Consider the following 26,950-nt stretch of genomic DNA (forward strand, 5'->3'; position numbering starts at 1 on the left):
ACTGTATATATAAAAGGGCCTGAGGTCATGAGGTCATGGTACCAGACACAACCCCTCTAAAGACCTGAGTCAGTCTCCCACCAGACAGGAACAAACGCCCGTGCTGACAGCATGGAGAGTACCATTGTGTTGCAATGTTGATAGGTGACCCCCTCCCTCTCGTATCCACAAAGTATCTCAGAGCAGGAGTGCTGATCTAGTATCAGGTCCCACCGGTCCATCTTAGGCATCGTTTAAAGTAAAACTGATTCTAGATCAACACATCTACTCTGAGATACACTGATCTGGCGGATTCACTAAGCACATACTTCCTTTGTAAAGGATGTCTGAGTGTTGGATTGGGCCCCTGGCTATCTGTAAATAAGAAAATGTGTTTGTCTGCTTTGCTTAATATAATGAATTTGAAATGATTTATACTTGTACTTTTACTTTTGATTTTACTTGTATTTTAGTATATTTTAGCAATTACATGTACTTTTAATACTTAAATATATTTAAAACCAAATACTGTTAGACTTTTACAAGTATTTTACTCAGTGACTTTCACTTTTACTTGAGTCATTTCCTATTAAGTAAGGTATGTTCATTTTTACTCAAGTATGAAGAAAACTTTTTCCAGTCTGACACAAAATACCAAAGAGTTTTCTGAATTTCAAGGGGTAGTCTGTGTTTATTTTATTGTTTATTAGAAACACAGATTGAGATCATTCTGATGAGATTTTGCCAGTGGTTGAATGGGGATTTGGGCTTCCTGGGAAAATGTCAGACGTTGCTAAAGTAACCAAGGGGGGTGGGGCTTAGCGAAGCCCTCTTGGATCCTTTCGTACCACTCTACCTATTCTTATTCTACTGGTGTATTTGAAGTAATGTTGCTCTCTGTTGGTATATTTGAACTCAGATAGCCACGGACTATTTATTTACAGCTATTATATAAAGCATCAGACAGAAAATAATGGAAAAAATAAGAACATTATTGACAAAATTGGAAAGATTTATTATATTTAAAAAGACACTTTTTCAACATCAAATTTAATTCTGTAACACAGAGACTGTGGTTTCAAAATAAATATAACTTAAATACTGAAAGGCATTGATTTCACAGTTCTGTAAAATCATAAAATTATATTAATTATACGGTGCAATATTATATACAACTTTCTGTAGTTTGTATAAAATAGCTGTCAAAATCAGTATCATAGGAAATGTGTCGACTTGTGGTCATATACCAGCCAGTGGTGAACAATTTGTTCAATACAAAACTCCCTTAGGGAGAAAAAATACATTTTCTGTAGGACCATCATGAGAACAGATGATTCTGTATATTCAACGTAGCACCTCTCTCCCAGTCAGACGATTCAAGGCTATCTAACCTACTACATTACAATACTGAAGGAACTGTGATCCAGGTGTGACCAGCAGATTTTCTTTGAAAACAGAGCCAGCCTGTTCCGACTGTTGTTCCGACTGTTGTTCCGGCTGTTGTTCCTGCTGTTGTTCCTGCTGTTGTTCCTGCTGTTGTTCCTGCTGTTGTTCCTGCTGTTGTTCCTGCTGTAGTTCCTGCTGGTCTCTATATCAGGCTGTCAATGCTGTTCCTGTAGGTCTGTAAAGGTTCCTCAATGTCTGAGGTGCTGTTCAGATCAAACTTGTTAGCTGGAAGGAGGCAATGAAGAGCATATTGATGAGTATTGTCAAGTAAGAAAAAGCCATTCTGAATCAAATCTGTGTTAAGAAACAGAGATATCTTTGAATTTCTTATAACTTTCTAATTCCTAGCCAATGGCTGTGAGTGTAGAAGATAAGGGACTTCTTCTGTGTTTACCTTTCTGTCTGATTCGTTTGAGGAGCCATGCAGCCAGAGACAGGCCAGATAATGACACAGCGCCCCCTGCTGCCAGGCCTAGGATAGTGGGGTTCAATGGAGGCTCAGGTGTGGCTGGAGGAAACAAGGAACAACAGAGGAAAACAGTCAAACAATCTGAATCAACTGATTGGTCACATCACTGATTACAACCCTCTCAAGAATGGTCGAATTTTGGTAGCCCATTTATGTAGGATATGCATTCATGATGCATTCATAAAGCCTTTATAACCTCTACATAAACATACATTGTCCTGATGACCAGCAAAAATCCAAGTTGGTTGTCTCACAGAATTTCAATTTGGTTGAACCCAGCAGCGTTGCAGTTCTTGACACATTCAAACCGGTGCGCCTGGCACCCACTACCATACCCCATTCAAAGGCACATAAATATTTTGTCTTGCACATTAACCCTCTGAATGGCACACAGATACAATCCAATTGTCTTAAGGCTTAAAAATCCTTATTTAACCTGTCTCCTCCCCTTCGTCTACACTGATTGAAGTTGATTTAACAAGTGACATCAATAAGTGATCATAGCTTTCACCTGGATTCACCTGGTCAGTCTTTGTCATGGAAAGAGCAGGTGTTCTTAATATTTTGTACACTCGGGCTGAGTAAAACCTCTCACTTCACTTTAGTATCGTGTGTAAATTGACTGAGTTTAAACAGAGAAGAATATTCGAAGTGAGAGGTTTTACTCAGCCCAAAATCTGTCCATGAAAATAAGCCCATGAAGTGAGGAATTTTAGTATGAAGGTCAATGAGATGGTGTCGAATTTCGTCAACAACAAAATGTCATTGCTAACTTGCTACGTGAGGCTTATTTGATTGAATAGAGGTTTCGTAATGTTATGTTTATGGCCCTGGTAGTTTGGGGCTCCCGAGTGGGGCAGCGGTCTAATGCACTGCATCTCATTGGAAGAGGCATCACTGCAGTCCCTGGTTTGTATCCAGGCTGCATCTCATTGGAAGAGGCATCACTGCAGTCCCTGGTTTGTATCCAGGCTGCATCTCATTGGAAGAGGCATCACTGCAGTCCCTGGTTTGTATCCAGGCTGCATCTCATTGGAAGAGGCATCACTGCAGTCCCTGGTTTGTATCCAGGCTGCATCTCATTGGAAGAGGCATCACTGCAGTCCCTGGTTTGTATCCAGGCTGCATCTCATCCGGCTGTAATTGGGAATCCCATTGGGCGGCACACAACTGGCCCAGCGTTGTCTGTGGTAGGCCGTCATTGTAAATAAGAAATTGTTCTAAACTGACTTGCCAAGTTAAATAAATACATGTTGTTTTACGAATGCACTGATATGAGTGGACGCACATGGCATTTCAGCAACTTTGAGAAAAAGGACTTAATATTGGACATGTTTTTCCATTGTTAGAGTGGTCTTGTTAATTAAGAGTTTAAAAACTCTTGTCAATATAGACAATGGTTAAAATCAGGTCTGTTTTAAAGATGCAAAAAAGTTTGTCCTTACCTTCACAGTGTGGTATCTCCTCACTCCACTCAGCAGCTGATGTGCAGGTCACTGTGATCGCCCCCTTGAGGAGATAACCCTCAGAGCAGTTAAAGTTACAGCTGCTTCCATAGGTGAAGTCTTCTCCACAGCTGATAGCGCCATCCTGTGGCTGCTGGAGGGTAGGGCAGCTTACAGCTGCAAGACAGAGTGGTGCAGTGGTCAGTCTGTGTCCAGAGACAATTCTACTGTCATACAATTACAAAACTCTATTTTCCATCCTAGATTTCTGAATGGAAAATGTCCTGTGTCATTCATATATTTATAGCAACTACATTTGATGTAACATGTTATGGGGGCTACGTTTACAGATATCCAGAACCTATACACACCAATACACTGCGGCTGTGAGTCGTTCCACTGTCCCGAGGCTCCACACTGCAGGGTAGCAGAGCTGGAGGCCAGCCTCTCATAGCCCTCCTCACAGGTAAAGGTACAGGTGGACAGGTAGCTGAAGGAGCCCAGGGGATGGGAGCAGGCCATGGAACCCTTCCCAGGTTCATACAGCTCACTGCATAAGACCACTGGGGATGCTTTGGTTAGAGAGTCATTACTTTGGTTAGAGAGTCATTACTTTGGTTAGAGAGTCATTACTTTGGCTAGAGAGTCATTACTTTGGCTAGAGAGTCATTACTTTGGCTGGAGAGTCATTACTTTGTTTAGAGAGTCATTACTTTGGCTAGAGATTCATTATTTTGGCTAGAGAGTCATTACTTTGGTTAGAGAGTCATTACTTTGGTTAGAGAGTCATTACTTTGTTTAGAGAGTCATTACTTTGGTTAGAGAGTCATTACTTTGGTTAGAGAGTCATTACTTTGGTTAGAGAGTCATTACTTTGTTTAGAGAGTCATTACTTTGGTTAGAGAGTCATTACTTCGGTTAGAGAGTCATTACTTTGGTTAGAGAGTCATTACTTTGGTTAGAGAGTCATTACTTTGTTTAGAGAGTCATTACTTTGGCTAGAGAGTCATTACTTTGTTTAGAGAGTCATTACTTTGGTTAGAGAGTCATTACTTTGGCTAGAGAGTCATTACTTTGGTTAGATAGTCATTACTTTGTTTAGAGAGTCATTACTTTGGTTAGAGAGTCATTACTTTGGTTAGAGAGTCATTACTTTGGCTAGAGAGTCATTACTTTGGTTAGAGAGTCATTACTTTGGTTAGAGAGTCATTACTTTGTTTAGAGAGTCATTACTTTGGCTAGAGAGTCATTACTTTGTTTAGAGAGTCATTACTTTGGTTAGAGAGTCATTACTTTGGCTAGAGAGTCATTACTTTGGTTAGATAGTCATTACTTTGGCTAGAGAGTCATTACTTTGGTTAGAGAGTCATTACTTTGGTTAGAGAGTCATTACTTTGTTTAGAGAGTCATTACTTTGGCTAGAGAGTCATTACACAGGGTTAGGGTTAGGGTTAGGGTCAGTCCACAGACCCACTCCAAAAGGCTTTCAGAGCCATCATCGACTCAGTGGGTTTTGTCCAACATGTCTCTGAACCTACTCACTGTCACAGTCATACTCTGGACCTAGTTTTGTCCCATGGAATAAATGTTGTGGATCTTAATGTTTTTCCTCATTATCCTGGACTATCGGACCACCATTTTATTACGTTTAGAATTGCAACAAATAATCTGCTCAGACCCCAACCAAGGAGCATCAAAAGTCGTGCTATAAATTCTCAGACAACACAAAGAGTCCTTGATGCCCTTCCAGACTCCCTCTGCCTACCCAAGGACATCAGAGGACAAAAATCAGTTAACCACCTAACTGAGGAACTCAATTTAACCTTGCGCAATACCATAGATGCAGTTGCACCCCTAAAAACTAAAAACATTTGTCATAAGAAACTAGCTCCCTGGTATACAGAAAATACCCGAGCTCTGAAGCAAGCTTCCAGAAAATTGGAACGGAAATGGCGCCACACCAAATTGGAAGTCTTCCGACTAGCTTGGAAAGTATCGAAGTGCAGTATCGAAGAGCCCTCACTGCTGCTCGATCATCCTATTTTTCCAACTTAATTGAAGAAAATAAGAACAATCCAAAATGTATTTTTGATACTGTCACAAAGCTAACTAAAAAGCAGCATTCCCCAAGAGAGGATGGCTTTCACTTCAGCAGTAATAAATTCATGAACTTCTTTGAGGAAAAGATCATGATCATTAGAAAGCAAATTACGGACTCCTCTTTAAATCTGCGTATTCCTCCAAAGCTCAGTTGTCCTGAGTCTGCACAACTCTGCCAGGACCTAGGATCAAGAGAGACACTCAAGTGTTTTAGTACTATATCTCTTGACACAATGATGAAAATAATCATGGCCTCTAAACCTTCAAGCTGCATACTGGACCCTATTCCAACTAAACTACTGAAAGAGCTGCTTCCTGTGCTTGGCCCTCCTATGTTGAACATAATAAACGGCTCTCTATCCACCGGATGTTTACCAAACTCACTAAAAGTGGCAGTAATAAAGCCTCTCTTGAAAAAGCCAAACCTTGACCCAGAAAATATAAAAACCTATCGGCCTATATCGAATCTTCCATTCCTCTCAATTTTTTGGGAAAAATTCTGTTGCGCAGCAACTCACTGCCTTCCTGAAGATAAACAATGTATACGAAATGCTTTAGTCTGGTTTTAGACCCCATCATAGCACTGAGACTGCAGACTGAGGCTCTGCATCTGTCCTCGTGCTCCTAGAACTTAGCGCTGCTTTTGATACCATCGATCACCACATTCTTTTGGAGAGATTCGAAACCCAAATTGGTCTACATGGTGAAGCCCCAAAATTGCCCTCGCTAGAAGCCTGTGTTTGACATAAAGATGTGGATGGCTGCTAACTTTCTACTTTTAAACTCGGACAAAACGGAGATGCTTGTTCTAGGTCCCAAGAAACAAAGAGATCTTCTGTTGATTCTGACAATTAATCTTGATGGTTGTCCAGTCGTCTCTAATAAAACTGTGAAGGACCTCTGCGTTACTCTGGACCCTGATCTCTCTTTTGACGAACATATCAAGACTGTTTCAAGGACAGCTTTTTTCCATCTACGTAACATTGCAAAAATCATAAACTTTCTGTCCAAAAATGATGCAGAAAAATGTATCCATGCTTTTGTTACTTCTAGGTTAGACTACTGCAATGCTCTACTTTCCGGCTACCCGGATAAAGCACTAGAAAAAAACTTCAGTTAGTGCTAAATACAGCTGCTAGAAATTTTATCATATTACTCTAGCGCTAGCCTCCCTACACTGGCTTCCTGTTAAGGCAAGGGCTGATTTCAAGGTTTTACTGCTAACCTACAAAGCATTACATGGGCTTGCTCCTACCTATCTTTCCGATTTGGTCCTGCCATACATACCTACACGTACGCTACGGTCACAAGACGCAGGCCTCCTAATTGTCCCTAGAATTTCTAAGCAAACAGCTGCAGGCAGGGCTCTCTCCTATAGAGCTCCAGTTTTATGGAATGGTCTGCCTACCCATGTGAGAGACGCAGACTCGGTCTCAACCTTTAAGTCTTTACTGAAGACTCATCTCTTCAGTGGGTCATATGATTGAGTGTAGTCTGGCCCAGGAGTGTGAAGGTGGACGGAAAGGCTCTGGAGCAACGAACCGCCCTTGCTGTCTCTGTCTGGCCGGTTCCCTTCTCTCCCCTGGGATTCTCTGCCTCTAACCCTATTACAGGGGCTGAGTCACTGGCTTACTGGTGCTCTTTCATGCCGTCCCTAGGAGGGGTGGGTCACTTGAGTGGGTTGAGTCACTGACGTGATCTTCCTGTCTGGGTTGGCGCCCCCCCTTGGGTTGTGCCGTGGTGGAGATCTTTGGGGGCTATACTCGGCCTTGTCTCAGGATGGTAAGTTGGTGGTTAAAGATATCCCTCTAGTGGTGTGGGGGCTGTGCTTTGGCAACGTGGGTGGGGTTATATCCTTCCTGTTTTGCCCTGTCCGGGGGTATCATCGGATGGGGCCACAGTGTCTCCTGACCCCTCCTGTCTCAGCCCCCAGTATTTATGCTGCAATAGGTTGTGTCGGGGGACTAGGGTCAGTTTGTTATATCTGGAGTACTTCTCCTGTCTTATCCAGTGTCCTGTGTGAATTTAAGTATGCTCTCTCTAATACTCTCTTTCTTTCTCTCTCTCGGAGGACCTGAGCCCTAGGACCATGCCTCAGGACAATGCCTCCTACCTGGCATGATGACTCCTTGCTGTCCCCAGTCCACCTGGCCATTCTGCTGCTCCAGTTTGAACTGTTCTGCCTGCGGCTATGGAACCCTGACCTGTTCACCGGACCTGCTACCTGCCTCAGACCTGCTGTTTTCAACTATCTAGAGACAGCAGGAGCAGTAGAGATACTCCTAATGATCGGCTATGAAAAGCCAACTGACATTTACTCCGGAGGTGCTGACTTGCTGCACCCTCGACAACTACTGTGATTATTATTATTTGACCATGCTGGTCATTTATGAACATTTGAACATCTTGGCCATGTTCTGTTATAATCTCCACCCGGCACAGCCAGAAGATGACTGGCGACCCTTCATAGCCTGGTTCCTCTCTAGGTTTCTTCCTAGGTTTTGGCCTTTCTAGGGAGTTTTTCCTAGCCACCGTGCTTCTACACCTGCATTGCTTGCTGTTTGGGGTTTTAGGCTGTGTTTCTGTACAGTACTTTGAGATTTCAGCTGATGTAAGAAGGGCTATATAAATAAATTTGATTTGATATTAGTTCATTGTAGTATACTGTAAACGAACTGTATCCTTTCAGTTGAGTGTACTAGGCTTTGCCTGTCTACCATAAATTGATGCTGTTGCTATGCACCCTCTTGCTAGCTTGTTAGCGTAACAAATTACTAGCTAGACATTTTACTACTTCAAGTTTGTTATTAAATTCAATCTGGAGTGCCAGAGTGTACTCGTTGTCAGATTGTCCGTTATTACATTCAGAGCGCACAACAGACACTCTGGCGGAGGAGTAGGGTTGATCCGATCAGGAAGTGAAGCATCCAAGCTAATTGGCTTACTTCCACACACAAATGAGAGAACACCTCACTCCAACCATTTGAATCGCCCTTGTAGAACTGGTTAGGCTGTTTTCATGTTATCCAGAATGTTGGTGACGGTAACTGTGCTGCGGGCAACAATTTAATTACGCTTTTTTTTTTTTTTCTGATGTTTACTGACACCAGACATATTCAACTGGTGTTGAGCTTTCGTAAATTAATCAGTTATTCTGTGCTCTGGCAGAAGTACACTCAAATGAGAATGCTCTGAAATCGTAGTAGTTAGCTAGAGCAAATTTACGAAAGCACGACTATACCACTTAACTAAACTAAGAATGACGGAATAATCAAGTCAATAAACGTTGGGTAGTTAGATAGCATATAGTTAATACACTGGCAAGTTCGATGTATTAATAGCCAACTAAGTTAGATAGCTAGCTAACATACCGGTACTTACTGTTGTAATGATAGCGTAGCTTACAAATTGTCAGCCAAAATAACGTAGAATGTAACTTATTTGAAATGTCATTACTTTATTACATTGCTCAACATTTTCTTAACATTTGTCATAATTAGTTAAAGCAATGAATTTGTGTCCCCTCTCGTTGGACCCTCGGCTACATATTTTCCACCATTTTCTTCAAATCTGAAAATGTAAAGACACGCCTATTTAAAAAAAAAGATTTGCATTATGGGGCCTAAAAGCACCGAAATAGTGTCCACTGCTTGTATACTTCGTATTTTTAGTACGAAATCGGAGAACTTTTGAACATACTAACTATGTCCATGCTATGACCAATAAGCAATACTATACACTCAAGTTACGTCGCAAATAGTACGGTTAGTATGAGTATTCTAACACAGCTCTGGTAATCCTTACCTGGTTTTGGTCAAATATACACATCGGCCATGGTAGGCCGCTAGTCGATGAAGTAGCCCCATCCCTTGTCAATCAGAGAGCCTACCTCTTGGGCTCTGCTGAAAAAAAAGACTCAATTTCGGTATTATACATGCAGGTAGAGTCACCTTGGTGTTTGCAGTAAAAGTCGTGGTCAGACAATTGTCTATGGATTTCTCCATCATTATAAAATCTATTCATGCCTTTATCACAATTCTTGAAGATAAGGTTGGAATGAAGCATGTCTCTTTGTATGTTGCTGCAGTTGGAAACATATTTTTTGTCATTAACAACAAGTAATATATCAACATCTCTCTCCACTAGTTTGCAAAAACATGTTAATAGCTTAGTTATTTACAGGGGGGGGGGGACAAACATTCATGAAATGCAGGCCACATAGCACATAAGTGTTGGAAATATACAGTGGAACAGATTGATGACTGAACTGGGCGTTTCCAAAGCTAACCAAAGAAAATAGGATGTAGTGAGAAAATGAAAGCTATAACATTAGAACTGAAAGCTGGCATGTCAGATAAGCACTTTACTCCTAACAAACATATCTTTCCATTCTGCTGAAAGACAACCATTTAAAAGCTTTTACTGAGTTACAGTTCACACAAGGAAATCAGTCAATTTGAAATAAATCCATTAGGCCTTAATCTATGGACTGGGAATACAGATATGCATTTGTTGGTAGGGTAGTGGATCAGAAAAACAGTCCGTATCTGGTGTGACCACCATTTGCCTCATGCAGCGCGACACATCTCCTTCACATAGAGTTGATCAAGGTTGTTGTTTGTGGCCTGTGGAATGTTGTTCCACTCCTCTTCAATGGCTGTGAGAAGTTACTGGATATTGACAGGAGCTGGAACACGCTGTCGTGGATCCAAAGCATCCCAAAACAGGCTCAATGGGTGACCCCAAACAGGCTCAATGGGTGACCCCAAACATGCTCAATGGGTGACCCCAAACAGGCTCAATGGGTGACCCCAAACATGCTCAATGGGGACCCCAAACAGGCCTACCCCAAACATGGGGGACCCCAAACATCCTCAATGGGTGACCCCAAACATCCTCAATGGGTGACCCCAAACAGGATCAATGGGTGACCCCAAACATCCTCAATGAGTGACCCCAAACATCCTCAATGGGTGACCCCAAACATCCTCAATGGGTGACATGTTTGGTGAGTATGTGTAACCGGTGTGAAATGGCTAGTTAGTTAGTGGGGTGCGTGCTAACAGCGTTTCAATCGGTGACGTCACTCACTCTGAGACCTTAAAGTAGTTTTTCCCCTTGCTCAGCAAGGGCCGCGGCTTTTGTGGAGCGATGGGTAACGAGCCCATGTAGGGGCGAGGAGAGGGACGGAAGCAAAACTGTTACACAGTGCAATTCATGTATTGTTTAGTGTTGTGTTGTGTAGTGGCTTTACTGGCATGCATCCCAGTTATTTTAGGTTTTGCCCCACCAAGATTTACATGCTAAAATCGCCACTGGGTGTGACCACCATTTGCCTTATGCAGTGAGACACATCTCCTTTGCATAGAGTTGATCAAGGCTGTTGATTGTGGCCTGTGGAATGTTGTCCCACTCCTCTTCAATGGCTGTGCGAATTTCCTGGATATTGGCAGGAACTGGAACACGCTGTTGTACACGTCGATCCAGAGCATCCCAAACATGCTCAATGGGTGACATGTCTGATGAGTACGCAGGCCATGGAAGAACTGGGACAGTTTCTGCTTTCTCTGAATTGTGTACAGATCCTTGTGACATGGGGCCGTGCATTATCATGCTGAAACATGAGGTGATGGCGGCGGATGAATGGCATGACAATGGGTCTCAGGATCTCGTCACGGTATCTCTGTGCATTTTTTAATTTTTATTTAATTTTACCTTTATTTAACTAGGCAAGTCAGTTAAGAACAAATTCTTATTTTCAATGACGGCCTAGGAACAGTGGGTTAACTGCCTGTTCAGGGGCAGAACGACATATTTGTACCTTGTCAGCTTCTTTGTTCAGTGTAGTTAAGTTAATGTGAGTTTTGGGTCCGATAAAATGTGACTGCCACGGCATGCAGCAAGTTTCCTTGGGTGAAGTGTGTTATGGTCTTGAATCTGCTGTATCATCATCTTCATTGTACTCATGGTGGCCAAGGACATGACCTTTGACCCTCACGTATGTCCCGCGTTTTGACCTTTTGTACAGTCTGTGACTGAAAAGTGAAAAGTGAAAAGAACGTATTAGTTAGTATGTCCAAAAGTTCTCATTTATGAAGATATTCAATTTTTGGGACAAACGCTTCCTGCACGGGCAGACAGGACACTGCTGTAAACACAAATGTAGTTCTCTCTTTAGCACACATTCAGAGTCAATATTGATATTAGAGTCAATATTGATAGAGCCCAACCTGATTTGAGCCCCACCTGTTTAGCAAAAAAAGAAAAAGATATATATATTTGAAAAAGAAAACACTTTTTTGTTGCCTGTTTTGCATGTTATTTTGGCATTAATACGTGTCACATATCAGTTTGCAAACAATGTAATAAAGTGAATCATTGATTTAATAAAGCCGCATACAAACATGGTCTCTTTTTGTCACGATGGTCGTAAGGAACGGACCAAAATGCAGAATAGTATGTGTTCATGATGAAGTTTTTAATAAAAGAAAGCACTGAACACTGAATACAAACTATACAAAACAATAAACGAATGTGAAGCTATAATGAGAACTGTGCTGACACAAGCAACTAACATAGACAATCACCCACAAACAAACAGTGAAACCAAGGCTACCTAAGTATGATTCTCAATCAGAGACAACTAATGACACCTGCCTCTGATTGAGAACCATACTAGGCCGAAACATAGAAATCCCAAAATCATAGAAAAACAAACATACCCTGCCCACCCCAACTCACGCCCTGACCATACTAAATAATGACAAAACAAAGGAAATAAAGGTCAGAACGTGACACTTTTCTTGTTTTCATGAGTAAGGCAGCTCCAAAATGCAGGTGTTTCAGCCTAGCTCAGTGCTTTCTGTGGTGGTGGGGCAAACCAACAGAAAATATGGAGAGTAGGGGTTGGTAATGTTCTAGTTGTGCCGTGATTGGCTCAGTGGTCTGTCACTCATGGGGACACTACGTCACAGCAAAATCTACAGGTAGAGCTCGAGAATTCAAGCCCTTTGGCTAATACCATAGAGTTACATTAAAAGTGCCCATCCAAGAAGGCTCAAGGTCATCGGCCACAGATAAAATTACGTCAAATCACGTTATATCTACCGTAGCTTTGATTTGATTGGACCGATCATGTCAACATCATACTTTCAAAATCTTAGCTAGCAAGTTAGCAGTCATCATCATGAATCAAGTCGACAATCTACTGGCAAATCCTTTTCAAACCTTGTCATATGAAGAGAAATAATAGATTAAACGTATTGGTGCTCATCGGCCATTGGACATAAACACAACAAGTTGGAAATCGGAAATTCAATGAGTGGTTTGGAAGGAATCAGTGGCTAACTGCAAGTGTTACAAAGCAATCACTAGTCTGCTATTCAGTAGTGTGGGTGTGTGGTCCAACTTTGGGTTTAAGGGTCTCTTTTCCAAGCTTAAAAAGGATAAACATTCAACATCATGGGCCAGAAAAGTTTGAATACATTGGCCATGCTGTCAATCTATCATGACTTCTGCCGCATTCAAAACAACTGGAAACTTGGAACTGGGAAATCTCAGACTTCAGTGAGTTCAACACAACTGGGAACTGAAAAACGAGCTCCACTTGGAAAAATGTGTTTTGAACGGTCATCCAACTAGGAATTCCAAGTCGGGAACTCAAGCCTCTTTCTAGAGTTCCAGCCTGAAGATCACTGACGTCATGATTCAACCTTGTTTTTTTTTCAAAGTTCCCAGTTGTCTTGAAAGCACCATAAATCCAGAGAATGCCAGACATTGAATACAAAGTTTGATGACAAAATTTGCCCAAGAAGGACCGCCGGGCCACCTTCCTGTTCAAGTGAACACAGCACAACAAGGTGAGTCCAAAAATGTCTTGCATCCTCCTGCATAAATTACTGTGGTGTAAAGTACTTAAGTAAAAAATACTTTAAGTTACTACTTAAGTAGCTTTTTGGGGTATTTTTACTTTACTTTACTATTTATATTTTAGACAACTTTTACTTTTAATTCACTACATTTCTAAAGAAAATAATGTACTTTGTACTCCATTAATTTCCCCTAACACCCAAAGTACTCATTACATTTTGAATGCTTAACAGGACCAGTTCACGCAATTATCAAGAGAACATCCCTGGTCATCCCTACTGTCTCTGATCTGGTGGACTCACTAAACAGAGAACATGCCTGGTCATCCCTACTGCCTCTGATCTGGTGGACTCACTAAACACACATGGTTAGTTTGAAATGATGTCTGAGTGTTGTAGCGTGGCCCTGGCTATCTGTAAATAAATAAAAAAACATGACAATTATGCCGTCTGGTTTACTTAATATGAGCAATTTGAAATTATTTATACTTTTACTTTTGATACTTAAGTATATTTAAAACCAAATAGTTTTATTCAAGTTGTATTTTACTGGGTGACTTTTACTTGAGTAATTTTCTACTAAGGTATCTTTACTTTAATGGAAATTGGGTACTTTTTCCACCACTGATAAATTATGTATTATGCCAGGGAGATATGTATGCTGTAGCTAAGTAATACTAAGTGTATGATGTGTAGTAAGCTGTTAGTAGCCCGTGTGCCTCACTCTAATAATGTGGTCCCTTTCCCCCTACTAACTGAGCCTACTGTTCTGACTTGGTGGTGCACATGTAGCCCATAGCCAATTTTAGAGAAATGTAAACATCAAATATTGTAATAGCTTTCATTGTCTGCTTATATGCCCCATTTATTTATCCTGTGATTCTGAATTGATGTACAGGGAGAATACTGTAAGAACAGCCTGTGTTCTGAATTCTGTCGCTGTACATTTCAAAAAGTGCTGAACAAATAGTTATATTGACTACGTCTGTCCTAGCTCGCTTTTTCATGTCTTAATTGCAATTACGGATTGCCTCTTATCTGCTCGTCGTCCCCTTATACCATAGTTTGTATATTCAATTACCAGTGGAAATCACATTTGTTGAAGCAAGTCAGCCATTTCAGCATTGTTTTTTTTTTAAAGGCAGTAAATGAGGCTGAATGAAATGTTTCGCTGCCAGACAAGGCTCCGCTGATAGCCAGGTGTAGCAGTGGTAAGATATTGGGACAGCTTTATGTAGGCCCACAGTTTGTGGGCACCGTTTGTCACCGTTATAGTACAATTAATGTATTGTTTAGTATTGTGTTGTGAGTTTACATGCTAAATTCGCCACATGATTACTGTCAATCTGAGTTAATACAGTACATGCATTTTGTTCAGGTGTGTTACTTATCATTTCAATTCCATGAACAATAGCTTGCGTGCCGGAGACATCGGACACCCCATGGTTTCTGGGAAAAGAAACAGGCGCACTGTATTTAGAACTGTGTTGAGACGGATTCTGGCTCTGCTCTCTACATCCTGATGTAGGGAAATCCCACATCCCACTGACCTGAGCAAGAGAGAGGGAGAGAAAGAGAGAGAGAGAGAGAGAGAGAGAGAGAGAGAGAGATGTGTGTGGTTGTGTGGTTGGATGGTTTGCTGTGGAGAGGGTGTGGATTGTTTTCACATAGTAACAGACTTCCTGTCTCTCTTGGATTCATATTGTGGCCATAACCAGTTGTGAGCCACCTCCTACCAGTTATCTGAGCACTTGGCCTCCAAAGTGACGGTTTCCTCTAATTTGACCTGTTCCATTGACACTAACCTTCCTAAAATATATTCTTATTCATGAGAGGTCTTCCTTTATCTGTGTACCGGTGGCTATCTATTACGCTGCTGAGGCCAATAGTAATATCCCCCCAAAACGTGGTTTATTTTTTAGGCGTGATTAATATTAGGCATAGTAGTAATCCGGGTAGGCACTAGTCCTTGATCATAACTCTCAGGTCCATTTCATTACACATAAGTAATTGGACTTCTGTAAAGGGCAGTTTTTGTTAATAAGAGCCCTGACACTCGTGTCTAAACATTAACACACATGGTACGTTACGGTTTTAGAATATTAGAATAATTTTAGATTTTAGAATAATTCATGTCAGTGATTTAAAAAAAAAAAAAAAAAATGTTCCAATTGATAAACACCTTTAATGGGGTTAGGGTTTGTGTTCCCACACGGGCATATCTCCATGTTACAGACGGAAGACTGAGGGACCACCGATGGTAACTAGCATGCTCTGAACACCTGTGTGTCACTGAAAAATACAGTCGGCTGCAACAGTGATGAAGCTGGTTATATAAAAAAAAATGTACATTTTGCATAATTTTTTATGTGATATTAAAGTATAGGGCTTTATGTTTCTAGAACCGTATCGCAATTGAGAATAGATTCACGTTTTGATTGAGTATTTGGCTGTTTTGGCAGCCAGAGCCAGTACCTTTTAAAATAACATAAGGTTATTGAACTTTAACGGTAGGCTCTTTAAGAGTGCATCTTGGGCTAGGTAGGCACATACTATTCTACCAAGCATTTATTCAAGTCATACTGCATGCAAGGAAAGCAATGGATATGGTCAGATCTACTTAATTAATCAAGTTGGCTTTAGGCTACTGTTCGTTTACGTTAGCATACTACTCAAACGCTGTCTTTAAATGGTAGAACACGCCCTAAACCCGACGAGGCAGTCGTTTCATGAGCACTGTGCTGCAGGAATGGTGTATGTCGTAGGCAGAGCAGTGACAAGGTTGTGCGTCCCGTGTACAGTGCGTATTTTCACAGTCGCAATGGCAGACGCTTTGAGTAAAGTCCCCGACGCTGAAGTCGATCCAGAGGGAACATTTAAGTATATTTTAGTGAGGATAAAAGTAAAAGATGGAACTGAATACAAAGATATAGTGAGAGGCACAAAAAGTGCTGGGCAGTATCACAGTAAGTTTGCCTTGTTTCTTTGGTCAGACAGCATTGCTTTGAGGCGCCCATTGCCCACGTACATCAATCCTGCTCTCATTAGCGACAATGTCCAGCTGAAGGCCTGTGTACTACATTTCTACCAGTGGCAAAATGTAACCGACCTTGTTATAAATTGTTACTATGATATCTAATGCCATTTGCTAGTAAACCGAGGGCATGAAACTCAATAACATAGTAGCTTTTGAATGTGCCATTGCGCTATATAGGCTACTGTCCGCAACTGCTGGTAACCAAATACAGGATGTTGGAACATTGTCAACATGCATATATGCCTAAAGATAGCCACATAAGAGCTGATGATTACATATACAAACAGAGTCGGCCCTAGCCTTTTGCCCCCCACCTCTCTGACAAAACATTTTAGTGCCCCCATTTCCTGCAATTCTACACGTTTTGCCTTGACTAATGCCATGTACATTTGATATCTCATTGAAAGTGACTAACAAAATCAGTAGGGGCCCCCTGGAGGTCAGGGCCCCTGGGCATGTGCCCTTCATGCCTGGTCAGCAATTCGGCCATGATTACTACAAGTTTAGGTAGCTGGCTAGACTAACTTACCAATGAAGAAAATGTTAGCTGACATGGGCTAATTGAGTGACTCTCAGTGACTAACGTAAGAAAATATATGTCATTTTTTTTGGTCGGGCCTTAAATGACCGCTAATGCCCAGGGCCTGTCTTGGATACAAACATAGATGGGCCCTAGGCCTACATGAGGTGACTAATTGTACAAAAATCACTCTTGGTTGTAACTGTAACATTGTATGCCTTGGCCTTCATACATCACATCCTCTTCAGATTTCATGTTTATCACTTTGACTGGTTTTCAGATCATATATTTGAGAAGGTCACCCCACCAATAACGGCTTTGGGACTGGAGTGCAACTGTCTTGGAGGAGGGAAGATTGAGCACAACAGCAAAGACAAAAAACTGCGTGTTTTTGGAGAATCAACTGTAAGTGCATTTCAGCTCAATGTAAGGGCCTTCTCCCCAGAGGGGAACGGTCACCAAACAGAGGAGAGGAAAACATTTTCAAAACCTCCGGAAAATAACATATGCTGTGTGTGTTCCCCCCCCATCTATTTCAGGGCTATGGCAAAGCAGATCATTCAGTGTCTGTTGAGAAGCTGAAGAGTGTCTTCAAAGACTACGAGATCACCTGGTCTGATGATAAAGAATAGATCACCTGGTACGATGCTAAAGAATAGATCACCTGGTACGATGCTAAAGAATCTATCACCTGGTACGATGCTAAAGAATCTATCACCTGGTCCTGGTAAAGAATAGATCACCTGGTCCTGGTAAACAATAGAGGGAAACTCCCCCTCTGTATATGTCTGCTAATATCTGCCTTATGGCTCAACACTCCTGTTAACAAAACAACACACATGTCACTGCAATGATTTAAAATCATAAAAATTTTAAAAACTTTTTTTTTCAGTTGCACTTTAATTTTGTACAATTTAAAAAAAATGTTTGATGATGCATAGTAGCGTGTATCTGCAACCAGCGCAGAGTTGAAATGAAAGTAAAGTAGGCCTCATCAGTCATAATGGTGGAGGCTGCGAGCCAAGCGTAAAGTCCATACCGGACGTTTCTGTGTCATATGAGAGCACAAAAACATATCCTGTTGGCCTCAGGGAGAGTGTTAGTTTGGTGAACCCTAAATACAGGCGAAGGACTGTTACGCAGGTCCTGTCCAACAGCCAGTCTTGTTCCAGAGCAATATAGCATATTCAGAAAGTGTTCAGACCACATTACAGCCTTATTCTAAAATGTATTAAATTGTTTTTTTCCCCCCTCATCAATGTTGTAGAAACACCTCAAAGATGATCAATGGAAACATGGTTCACCTGAGCTCAATGTCGAGTCTCATAGCAAAGTGTCTGAATACTTATGTAAATAAAAATATTAAAAAAATTATACATTTGCAAATAGGAGTCTGAATACTTTCTGAATGCATTGTACTGTACATGTCACTGTGTGCTGTTCATGTCCTCTGAAATCACAGTCCCGGGCTTTCCAGTTTCCACTATGTATTCTGAATACTTTCTGAATGCATTGTACTGTACATGTCTCTGTGTGCTGTTCATGTCCTCTGAAATCACAGTCCCGGGCTTTCCAGTTTCCACTATGTATTCTGAATACTTTCTGAATGCATTGTACTGTACATGTCGCTGTGTGCTGTTCATGTCCTCTGAAATCACAGTCCCGGGCTTTCCAGTTTCCACTATGTATTCTGAATACTTTCTGAATGCATTGTACTGTACATGTCACTGTGTGCTGTTCATGTCCTCTGAAATCACAGTCCCGGGCTTTCCAGTTTCCACTATGTATTCTGAATACTTTCTGAATGCATTGTACTGTACATGTCGCTGTGTGCTGTTCATGTCCTCTGAAATCACAGTCCCGGGCTTTCCAGTTTCCACTATGTATTCTGAATACTTTCTGAATGCATTGTACTGTACATGTCTCTGTGTGCTGTTCATGTCCTCTGAAATCACAGTCCCGGGCTTTCCAGTTTCCACTATGTATTCTGAATACCGTCATCTAGGACAAGAGTTATGTAAGGACAGGCCTAAGGGGCTTCCGGCTTTGAATCTCACCACTATCTTCAACAGCGGGCCTTTAGCAGAGGGCAGTCTCACTCTTGTTAAGAACAGTGCCGGCCTAGCTTAGAATAATGTATATTCATTAAACTCAAATGTATTTATTCCATTCAACTATGAGCTACTATCAGTTGCAGTAAGTCAGGTGGTTTAGCACAACCCCTTTGAATTCTTCTGCCCTCCGGGACCAGAATTCCTTATCCCTAACTAGAGGTATGGATGGAAACACACGGAGAGGTCCCGTAAACAAACATTGACCTCCATTAGCAGACTTTAACAGAAACGGACTGCATTTTTCAGAGGTTACCAGTGCCCATAAAAATCCCCTTCCCTCCTGTTTCTGTCCAAAGTTACCTTCAGCTTCCTGTGAGCTGATAACAAACCAGCCCTTTCTATTATCTGCTAACAGGGAGGTCACAGGTCGGTTGTTACGGAGGAGGGTTCAGTCATGTTCGATTTCTCTTTTTGGAAGGGCAAGATTTTATAACACAATGGGGGTTTGTCATATGGCCATAAAAAGATGAGTCAAAAGCAATAGAAACAAAGGTTCCATGTTTTACAGTATTATTATTACAATAAAACCGTTTTTTCTCCATCTTATGGTTTAGTCATAGTTCTATGAATGACTGTTGGGGAAAGTGGGACAGCATTCATTAAATAATACATTTTATACAGTACAATCAGTGTGATGGTGTTATCAGGTGTATAAAATGTATTATTTAATGAAATCTGGTGGTTTAACACTCATAATGGATTGTCTTTTGTGTGTGCTTTGTCTGTGTTAATCAGTAGTTTGCACTACTTGATCACTTTTCTCCTACAGTGCATTCGGAAAGTATTCAGACCCCTTGACTTTTTCCACATTTTGTTATGTTACAGCCTTATTCTAAAGTGGATTATATTGTTTCCCCCCCTCATCAAGCTACACACAATACCCCATAATGACATCACAAACCCCATAATGACATCACAATACCCCATATTGACAAGGAAGCAAAAACAGGTTTTTAGACATTTTGGCATATTGATAAAAATGACAAAACCTGAAATATCACATTAACATAAGTATTTCAGACCCTTTACTCAGTACTTTGTTGAAGCACATTTGGCAGCGTCTACAGTCGTGGCCAAAAGTTTTGAGAATTACACAAATATTAATTTTCACAAAGTTTGCTGCTTCAGTGTCTTTAGACATTTTTGTCAGATGTTACTATGGAATACTGAAGTATAATTACAAGCATTTCGTAAGTGTCAAAGGCTTTTATTGACAATTACATGAAGTTGATGCAAAGAGTCAATATTTGCAGTGTTGACCCTTCTTTTTCAAGACCTCTGCAATCCGCCCTGGCATGCTGTCAATTCATTTCTGGGCCACATCCTGACTGATGGCAACCCGTTCTTGCATAATCAATGCTTGGAGTTTGTGGGTTTTTGTTTGTCCACCTGCCTCTTGAGAATTGGCCTTATGGCAAGGTGCTCCATCATGCTGGAAAAGGCATTGTTTGTCACCAAACTGTTCCTGAATGGTTGGGAGAAGTTGCTCTTGGAGGATGTGTTGGTACCATTCTTTATTCATGGCTGTGTTCTTAGGCAAAACTGTGAGTGAGCCCACTCCCTTGGCTGAGAAGCAACCCCACACATGAATGGTCTCAGGATGCTTTACTGTTGGCATGACACAGGACTGATGGTAGCGCTCACCTTGTCTTCTCTGGACAAGCTTTTTTCCAGATGTCCCAAACAATCGGAAAAGGGATTCATCAGAGAAAATGACTTTACCCCAGTCCTCAGCAGTCCAATCCCTGTACCTTTGCAGAATATCAGTCTGTCCCTGATGTTTTTCTTGGAGAGAAGTGGCTTCTTTGCTGCCCTTCTTGACACCAGGCCATCCTCCAAAAGTCTTCGCCTCACTGTGCGTGCAGATGCACTCACACCTGCCTGCTGCCATTCCTGAGCAAGCTCTGTACTGGTGGTGCCCCGATCCTGCAGCTGAATCAACTTTAGGAGATGATCCTGGCGCTTGCTGGACTTTCTTGGGGGCCCTGAAGCCTTCTTCACAACAATTGAACCGCTCTCCTTGAAGTTCTTGATGATCCGATAAATGGTTGATTTAGGTGCAATCTTACTGGCAGCAATATCCTTGCCTGTGAGGCCCTTTTTGTGCAAAGCAATGATGATGGCACGTGTTTCCTTGCAGGTAACCATGTTTGACAGAGGAAGAACAATGATTCCAAGCACCACCCTCCCTTTGAAGCTTCCAGTCTTGTATTCGAACTCAATGAAAAAGACAGACTGATCTCCAGCCTTGTCCTCGTCAATACTCACACCTGTGTTAACGAGAGAATCACTGACATGATGTCAGATGGTCCTTTTGTGGCAGTGCTGTTCATTTGCATGGCAAAGAGGGACTTTTCAATTAATTGCAATTCACCTGATCACTCTTCATAACATTCTGGAGTATATACAAATTGCCAAAATACAAATTGAGGCAGCAGACTTTGTGAAAATTAATATTTGTGTCATTTTCAACTTTTGGCCACGACTGTACAGCCTTGAGTCTTCTTTTGCGTATGGCGCTACCAGCTTGGCACACCTGTATTTAGGGAGTTTCTCCCATTCTTCTCTGCAAATCCTATTAGGCTCTGTCAGGTTGGATCAGGAGCGTCGCTGCACAGCTATTTTCAGGTCTCTCCAGAAATGTTTTACTGGGTTCAAGTCCGGGCTCTTGGCTGTGTGCTTAGGGTCGTTGTCCCGTTGGAAGGTGAACCTTCGCCCCAGTCTGAGGTCCTGAGTGCTCTGTAGCACATTTTCATCAAGGCTCTCTCTGTACTTTGCTCTGTTCATCTTTCCCTCAATCCTGCTTATTGTCCCAGTCCATGTCGCTGAAAAGTTTGGTTTCATTAAGCCAGAGAATCTTGTTTCTCATGGTCTGAGAGTCTTTCGGTGCCTTTTGGCAAACTCTAAGCAGGCTGTCATGCGCCTTTTACTGATAAGTAGGGCGGCCGATGGCCTAGTGGTAAGAGCATTGGACTAGTAACCGAAAGGTTGCAAGATTGAATCCCCGAGCTGACGAGGTAAAAATCTGTCGTTCTGCCCCTGAACAAGGCAGTTAACCCACTGTTCCTAGGTCATAATTGAAAATAAGAATTTGTTCTTAACTGACTTGCCTAATTAAATAAAGATAAAATAAACAAAATAAGTGGCTTCTGTCTAGCCACTACCATAAAGGCCTGATTGGTGGAGCGCTGCAGAGATGGTTTTCCTTCTGGAAGGTTCTCCCATCTCCACAGAGGAACCCTGGAGCTCTTTCAGAGTGACCATCGAGTTCTTGGTCACCTCCCTGACCAAGGCCCTTCAACCCTGATTGCTCAGTTTGGACGGTCGGCCAGCTCTAGAAAGAGTTGGTGGTTCCAAGCTTTTTCCATTTAAGAATGGAGGAGGCCACTATGTTCTTGGGGACCTTCAATGCTGTCAAAATGTTTTGGTATCCTTCCCCAGATCTGTGCCTCGACACAATCCTGTCTTGATGCTCTACGGACAATTCCTTCGACTTCATGGCTTAGTTTTTGCCCTCACAAGCTCTGTCAACTATGGGACCTTATATAGACAGGTGTGTGCCTTTCCAAATCGTATCCAATCAATTGAATTTACCACAGGTGGACTCCAATCAAGTTGTAGATACATCTCAAGGATGATCATTGTAAACAGGATGCACCTGAGCTCTATTTCAAGTCTCATAACAAAGGGTCTGAATACTTATGTAAATAAGGTATTTCTGTTTTCAATTTAGAATAAATTAGCAAAAAATTCAGAAAAACAGTTTTCCCTTTGTCAATATGGGGTATTGTATGTAGATTTAATCAATTTTAGAAAAAGGCTGTAATGTAACAAAAATGTGGAAAAAGTCAAGGGGTCTGAATACTTTCCCGAATGCACTGTACGTGTATTTTAAATCAGAAGGGAAATGCAACGGGATAGTATGGGTACAGATCACAATATTGTGAATAAATGGAGATGTATGTTCTGCTGTTTGTTGTCCATAGACCCTCCAGGACCCACATCGAGTCCCAAGAACAAGGTCCCTGCTGAGTCAGGGGCCACTTTTCCATTCTCTCTCTCTTCCTCGGACAAGAACACAACACATGTATCATGTCTTGTCACCAAAATGTCTCGTTTTTAGTCACACACAGCAATCCCCAAAGGTCTTGTAACAGGAAATAATAAAATAGAATAGAATAGAAAAGGATGGATAAATCATTTGAACACTCTTGTTCAAAAAGAATGGACACACACACACACACACACACACACACACACACACACACACACACACACACACACACACACACACACACACACACACACACACACACACACACATAACAATACATTAAGCACTGAAGACAAATGAAAGATTTTGAATGACCAACAGGCCTAGCTAACTACTGTGGAAGCCATAGGTTCACTGTAATACTTTTATTATATTAACAAGGCCCATAAGTGAGGGTGCAAGTTAATTGACTCCCATTTCCTAAACAAGAAGTTGTAGTTCCTTCCTGTAAAGGGACACATCAGATTTACTGGAACAAAGGAAACACCACAGGGAGGTGGTTTACCTTACTGCCAGATGTTATCATCAGAACGACTAGACCTACATGAAGTCTTTACACTTCATAAAACATCTAATCAAGTCATGAAAATCAGTGCATCCCACTCAGCCATCGACAGCTAAAACATGTCACTATGACTTGAAAATGCAAGACGCCAATCGAAGACACCGTGCTGAATAGGACCCTGGAAATATCTTTGAAAAGTTATATTGAATTTACCACAGGTGGATAATATTTTAGGATTTAATGATTGATGTCTGCCTGTGATATGTCCCCCCCCTTTTCTTTGCTAATTGAGGACATTACTTACCTACTTACTGGAAACACTGCCCATGTAAAAACAGAGACAATTATATCTTTAATGGAATTCCTTCTATTGTTCTCTCCCCCATCCCTAGAGTAATCATAGCCTCACTCTTCCACTCACTTTCGGGAAGACGAGATATAAAATATACTGGATTTGTCACTTCATTGAGGGCACAGAAATGTAATCTACATTCCGGAAATAGCTTTTATGTATTGCAATGCTTTGTAGTCAGTGCTTGACTTGGGACTGAAAAAAGGTGCCGGTACTCATTCTGGGTGCTGTTACTGTTTATATTTAGGTTCAGGAGTTCCACAATACTTCTGAGCTAATATTCTATAATAGGAACAGGAGCTCAGGCAGTAGAACATTTGAGGTTCCCGGCACTCTGCTTCGGTGAGCTCCTGCCCATGTCAAGCACTTTATGTAGTAATGTGAAAACCAGATGTGGGAACTCAGGCGTTTTCTTTTACGCCTGCTATGTTAGGTTAGTAGTAATACCAGTGCCGACCCATCATTCAGGGCAGGTGGGACAGAACCCTACCTGTTTTGAGCCCCACATGTTTAGCTAAAAAATATACAGTACCAGTCATTCAAGGGTTTTTCTTTATTTTTTACTATTTTTTACATTGTAGAATAATAGTGAAGACATCAAAACTATGAAATAACACATATGGAATCATGTAGTAACCAAAAAAGTGTTAAACAAATCCAAATATATTTTAGATTTGAGATTCTTCAAAGTAGCCACCCTTTGCCTTGATGACAGCTTTGCACACTCTTGGCATTCTCTCAACCAGCTTCATGAAGTAGTAACCTGGAATGTATTTCAATTAACAGGTGTGCCTTGTTAATTTGTGGAATTTCTTTCCTGCCTTAATGCGTTTCAGGAAATCAGTTGTGTTGTGACAAGGTAGGGGTGGTATACAGAAGATATTTGGTAAAAGACCAAGTCCATATTATGGCAAGAACAGCTCAAATAAGCAAAGAGAAACAACAGTTCATCATTACTTTAAGACATGAAGGTCAGTAAATACGGAACCATTTCAAGAACTTTTAAAGTTTCTTCAAGTGCAGTCGCAAAAACAATCAAGCGCTATGATGAAACTGGCTCTCATAAAGACCGCCACAGGAAAGGAAGACCCAGAGTTACCTCTGCTGCAGGGGTAAGTTACAGACACATCTCAACATCAACTGTTCAGAGGAGACTGCATGAATCAGGCCTTCATGGTCAAATTGCTGCAAAGAAGCCACTACTAAAGGACACTATTAAGAAGAAGAGACTTGTTTGGGCCAAAAAAAACACAAGCAATGGACATTAGACCTGTGGAAATCTGTCCTTTGGTCTGATGAGTCCAAATTGTCGATTTTTGGTTCCAACCATCGTATCTTTGTCAGACACAGAGTAGGTGAGCAGATGATCTCCGCATGTGTGGTTCCCACCGTAAAGCATGGAGGAGGAGGTGTGATGGTGCTTTGATGGTGACACTCTGTGATTTATTTAGAATTCAAGGCACACTTAACCAGCATGGCTCCCACAGCATTCTGCATCGATACGCCGTCACATCTGGTTTGTGCTTAGTGGGACTATCATTTGTTTTTCAACAGGACAATAACCCAATACACCTCCAGGCTGTGTAAGGGCTATTTGACCAAGAAGCAGAGTGATGGAGTGCTGCATCAGATGACCTGGCCTCCACAATCACCCGACCTCAATCCAATTGAGATGGCAGAGTGAAGGAAAAGCAGCCAACAAGTGCAGTTCACAGGAAGCTGCCTTCCTGAACCCTCCTGTCTCAGCCTCCAGTATTTAGGCTGCAGTAGTTTATGTGTCGGGGGGCTAGGGTCAGTTTGTTATATCTGGAGTACTTCTCCTGTCCTATTCGGTGTCCTGTGTGAATTTAAGTGAGCTCTCTCTAATGCTCTCTTTCTCTCTTTCTTTCTCTCTCTCGGAGGACCTGAGCCCTAGGACCATGCCTCAGGACTACCTGACATGATGACTCCTTGCTGTTCCCAGTCCACCTGGCCGTGCTGCTGCTCCAGTTTCAACTGTTCTGCCTTATTATTATTGGACCATGCTGGTCATTTATGAACATTTGAACATCTTGGCCATGTTCTGTTATAATCTCCACCCGGCACAGCCAGAAGAGGACTGGCCACCCCACATAGCCTGGTTCCTCTCTAGGTTTCTTCCTAGGTTTGGGCCTTTCTAGGGAGTTTTTCCTAGCCACAGTGCTTCTACACCTACATTGCTTGCTGTTTGGGGTTTTAGACTGGGTTTCTGTACAGCACTTTGAGATATCAGCTGATGTAAGAAGGGCTTTATAAATACATTTGATTGATATACAGAGATGAGTCCTCAATCTGTTTCTATGGTCTGTTGTTCACACGCATATCTGCCCTCTCATTGGCTAGAATGGTCCCACCTGTTCTCGCCATTTCCTGCCTGACTTCCGTCTTTGAGGACATGTTTTTTAATTGTTAGAGTGGTCAGAAGTCTATCTTGTCAATAAATACATTGGTTTAAATTGATTTAAAAATTATTGTCAATGTAGACAATGGTTTAAATCAGGTCTAGTTTAAAGATGCAAAAAAGTTTGTCCTCACCTTCACAGTGTGGTATCTCCTCACTCCACTCAGCAGCTGATGTGCAGGTCACTGTGATCGCCCCCTTGAGGAGATAACCCTCAGAGCAGCTAAAGTTACAGCTGCTTCCATAGGTGAAGTCTTCTCCACAGCTGATAGCGCCATCCTGTGGCTATATAAATACATTTGATTTGATTTTGATTTGATCTTTGGATAGAAACAGGAGGAATGGGGAATTTTATGGGCACTGGTAACCTCTAAAAAATGCTGTCAGTTTCTGTTGAAGTCTGCTAATGGGGGTCAATGTTTGTTTACGGGAACCCTTGAACTAGTAGGTGTGTCCAAACTTTTGAGTGGTACTGTATATACAGTGCCTTTGGAAAGTATTCAGACCCCTTTATTTTTTCCACATTTTGTTATGTTACAGCTGTATTCTAAGTGGATAAAATACTAAAATACTAAAATACCAAAATAATCAGCAATCTACACATTATACCTCATAATGACAAAGCGAACACTGCTTTTTAGA

General features: G+C 41.6%; 1 protein-coding gene across 1 annotated transcript; it reads right to left on the minus strand.

Annotated features, from left to right (window-relative positions):
• Positions 1–997: 997 nt before the first annotated feature.
• Positions 998–26,590, minus strand: LOC112251670 (E-selectin). The gene is made up of 5 exons (XM_042322570.1): positions 26,443–26,590; positions 3,711–3,902; positions 3,340–3,516; positions 1,820–1,933; positions 998–1,650 (listed from the first exon to the last, which is right to left on the minus strand). The coding sequence occupies exons 2-5, from the start codon at positions 3,859–3,861 to the stop codon at positions 1,568–1,570; spliced, it is 525 nt and encodes a 174-aa protein (XP_042178504.1). The 5' UTR covers positions 3,862–3,902; positions 26,443–26,590; the 3' UTR covers positions 998–1,567.
• Positions 26,591–26,950: the final 360 nt, after the last annotated feature.

The sequence above is a fragment of the Oncorhynchus tshawytscha genome, linkage group LG05 (genome assembly GCF_018296145.1).
Source record: "Oncorhynchus tshawytscha isolate Ot180627B linkage group LG05, Otsh_v2.0, whole genome shotgun sequence".
NCBI lineage: Eukaryota > Metazoa > Chordata > Actinopteri > Salmoniformes > Salmonidae > Oncorhynchus > Oncorhynchus tshawytscha.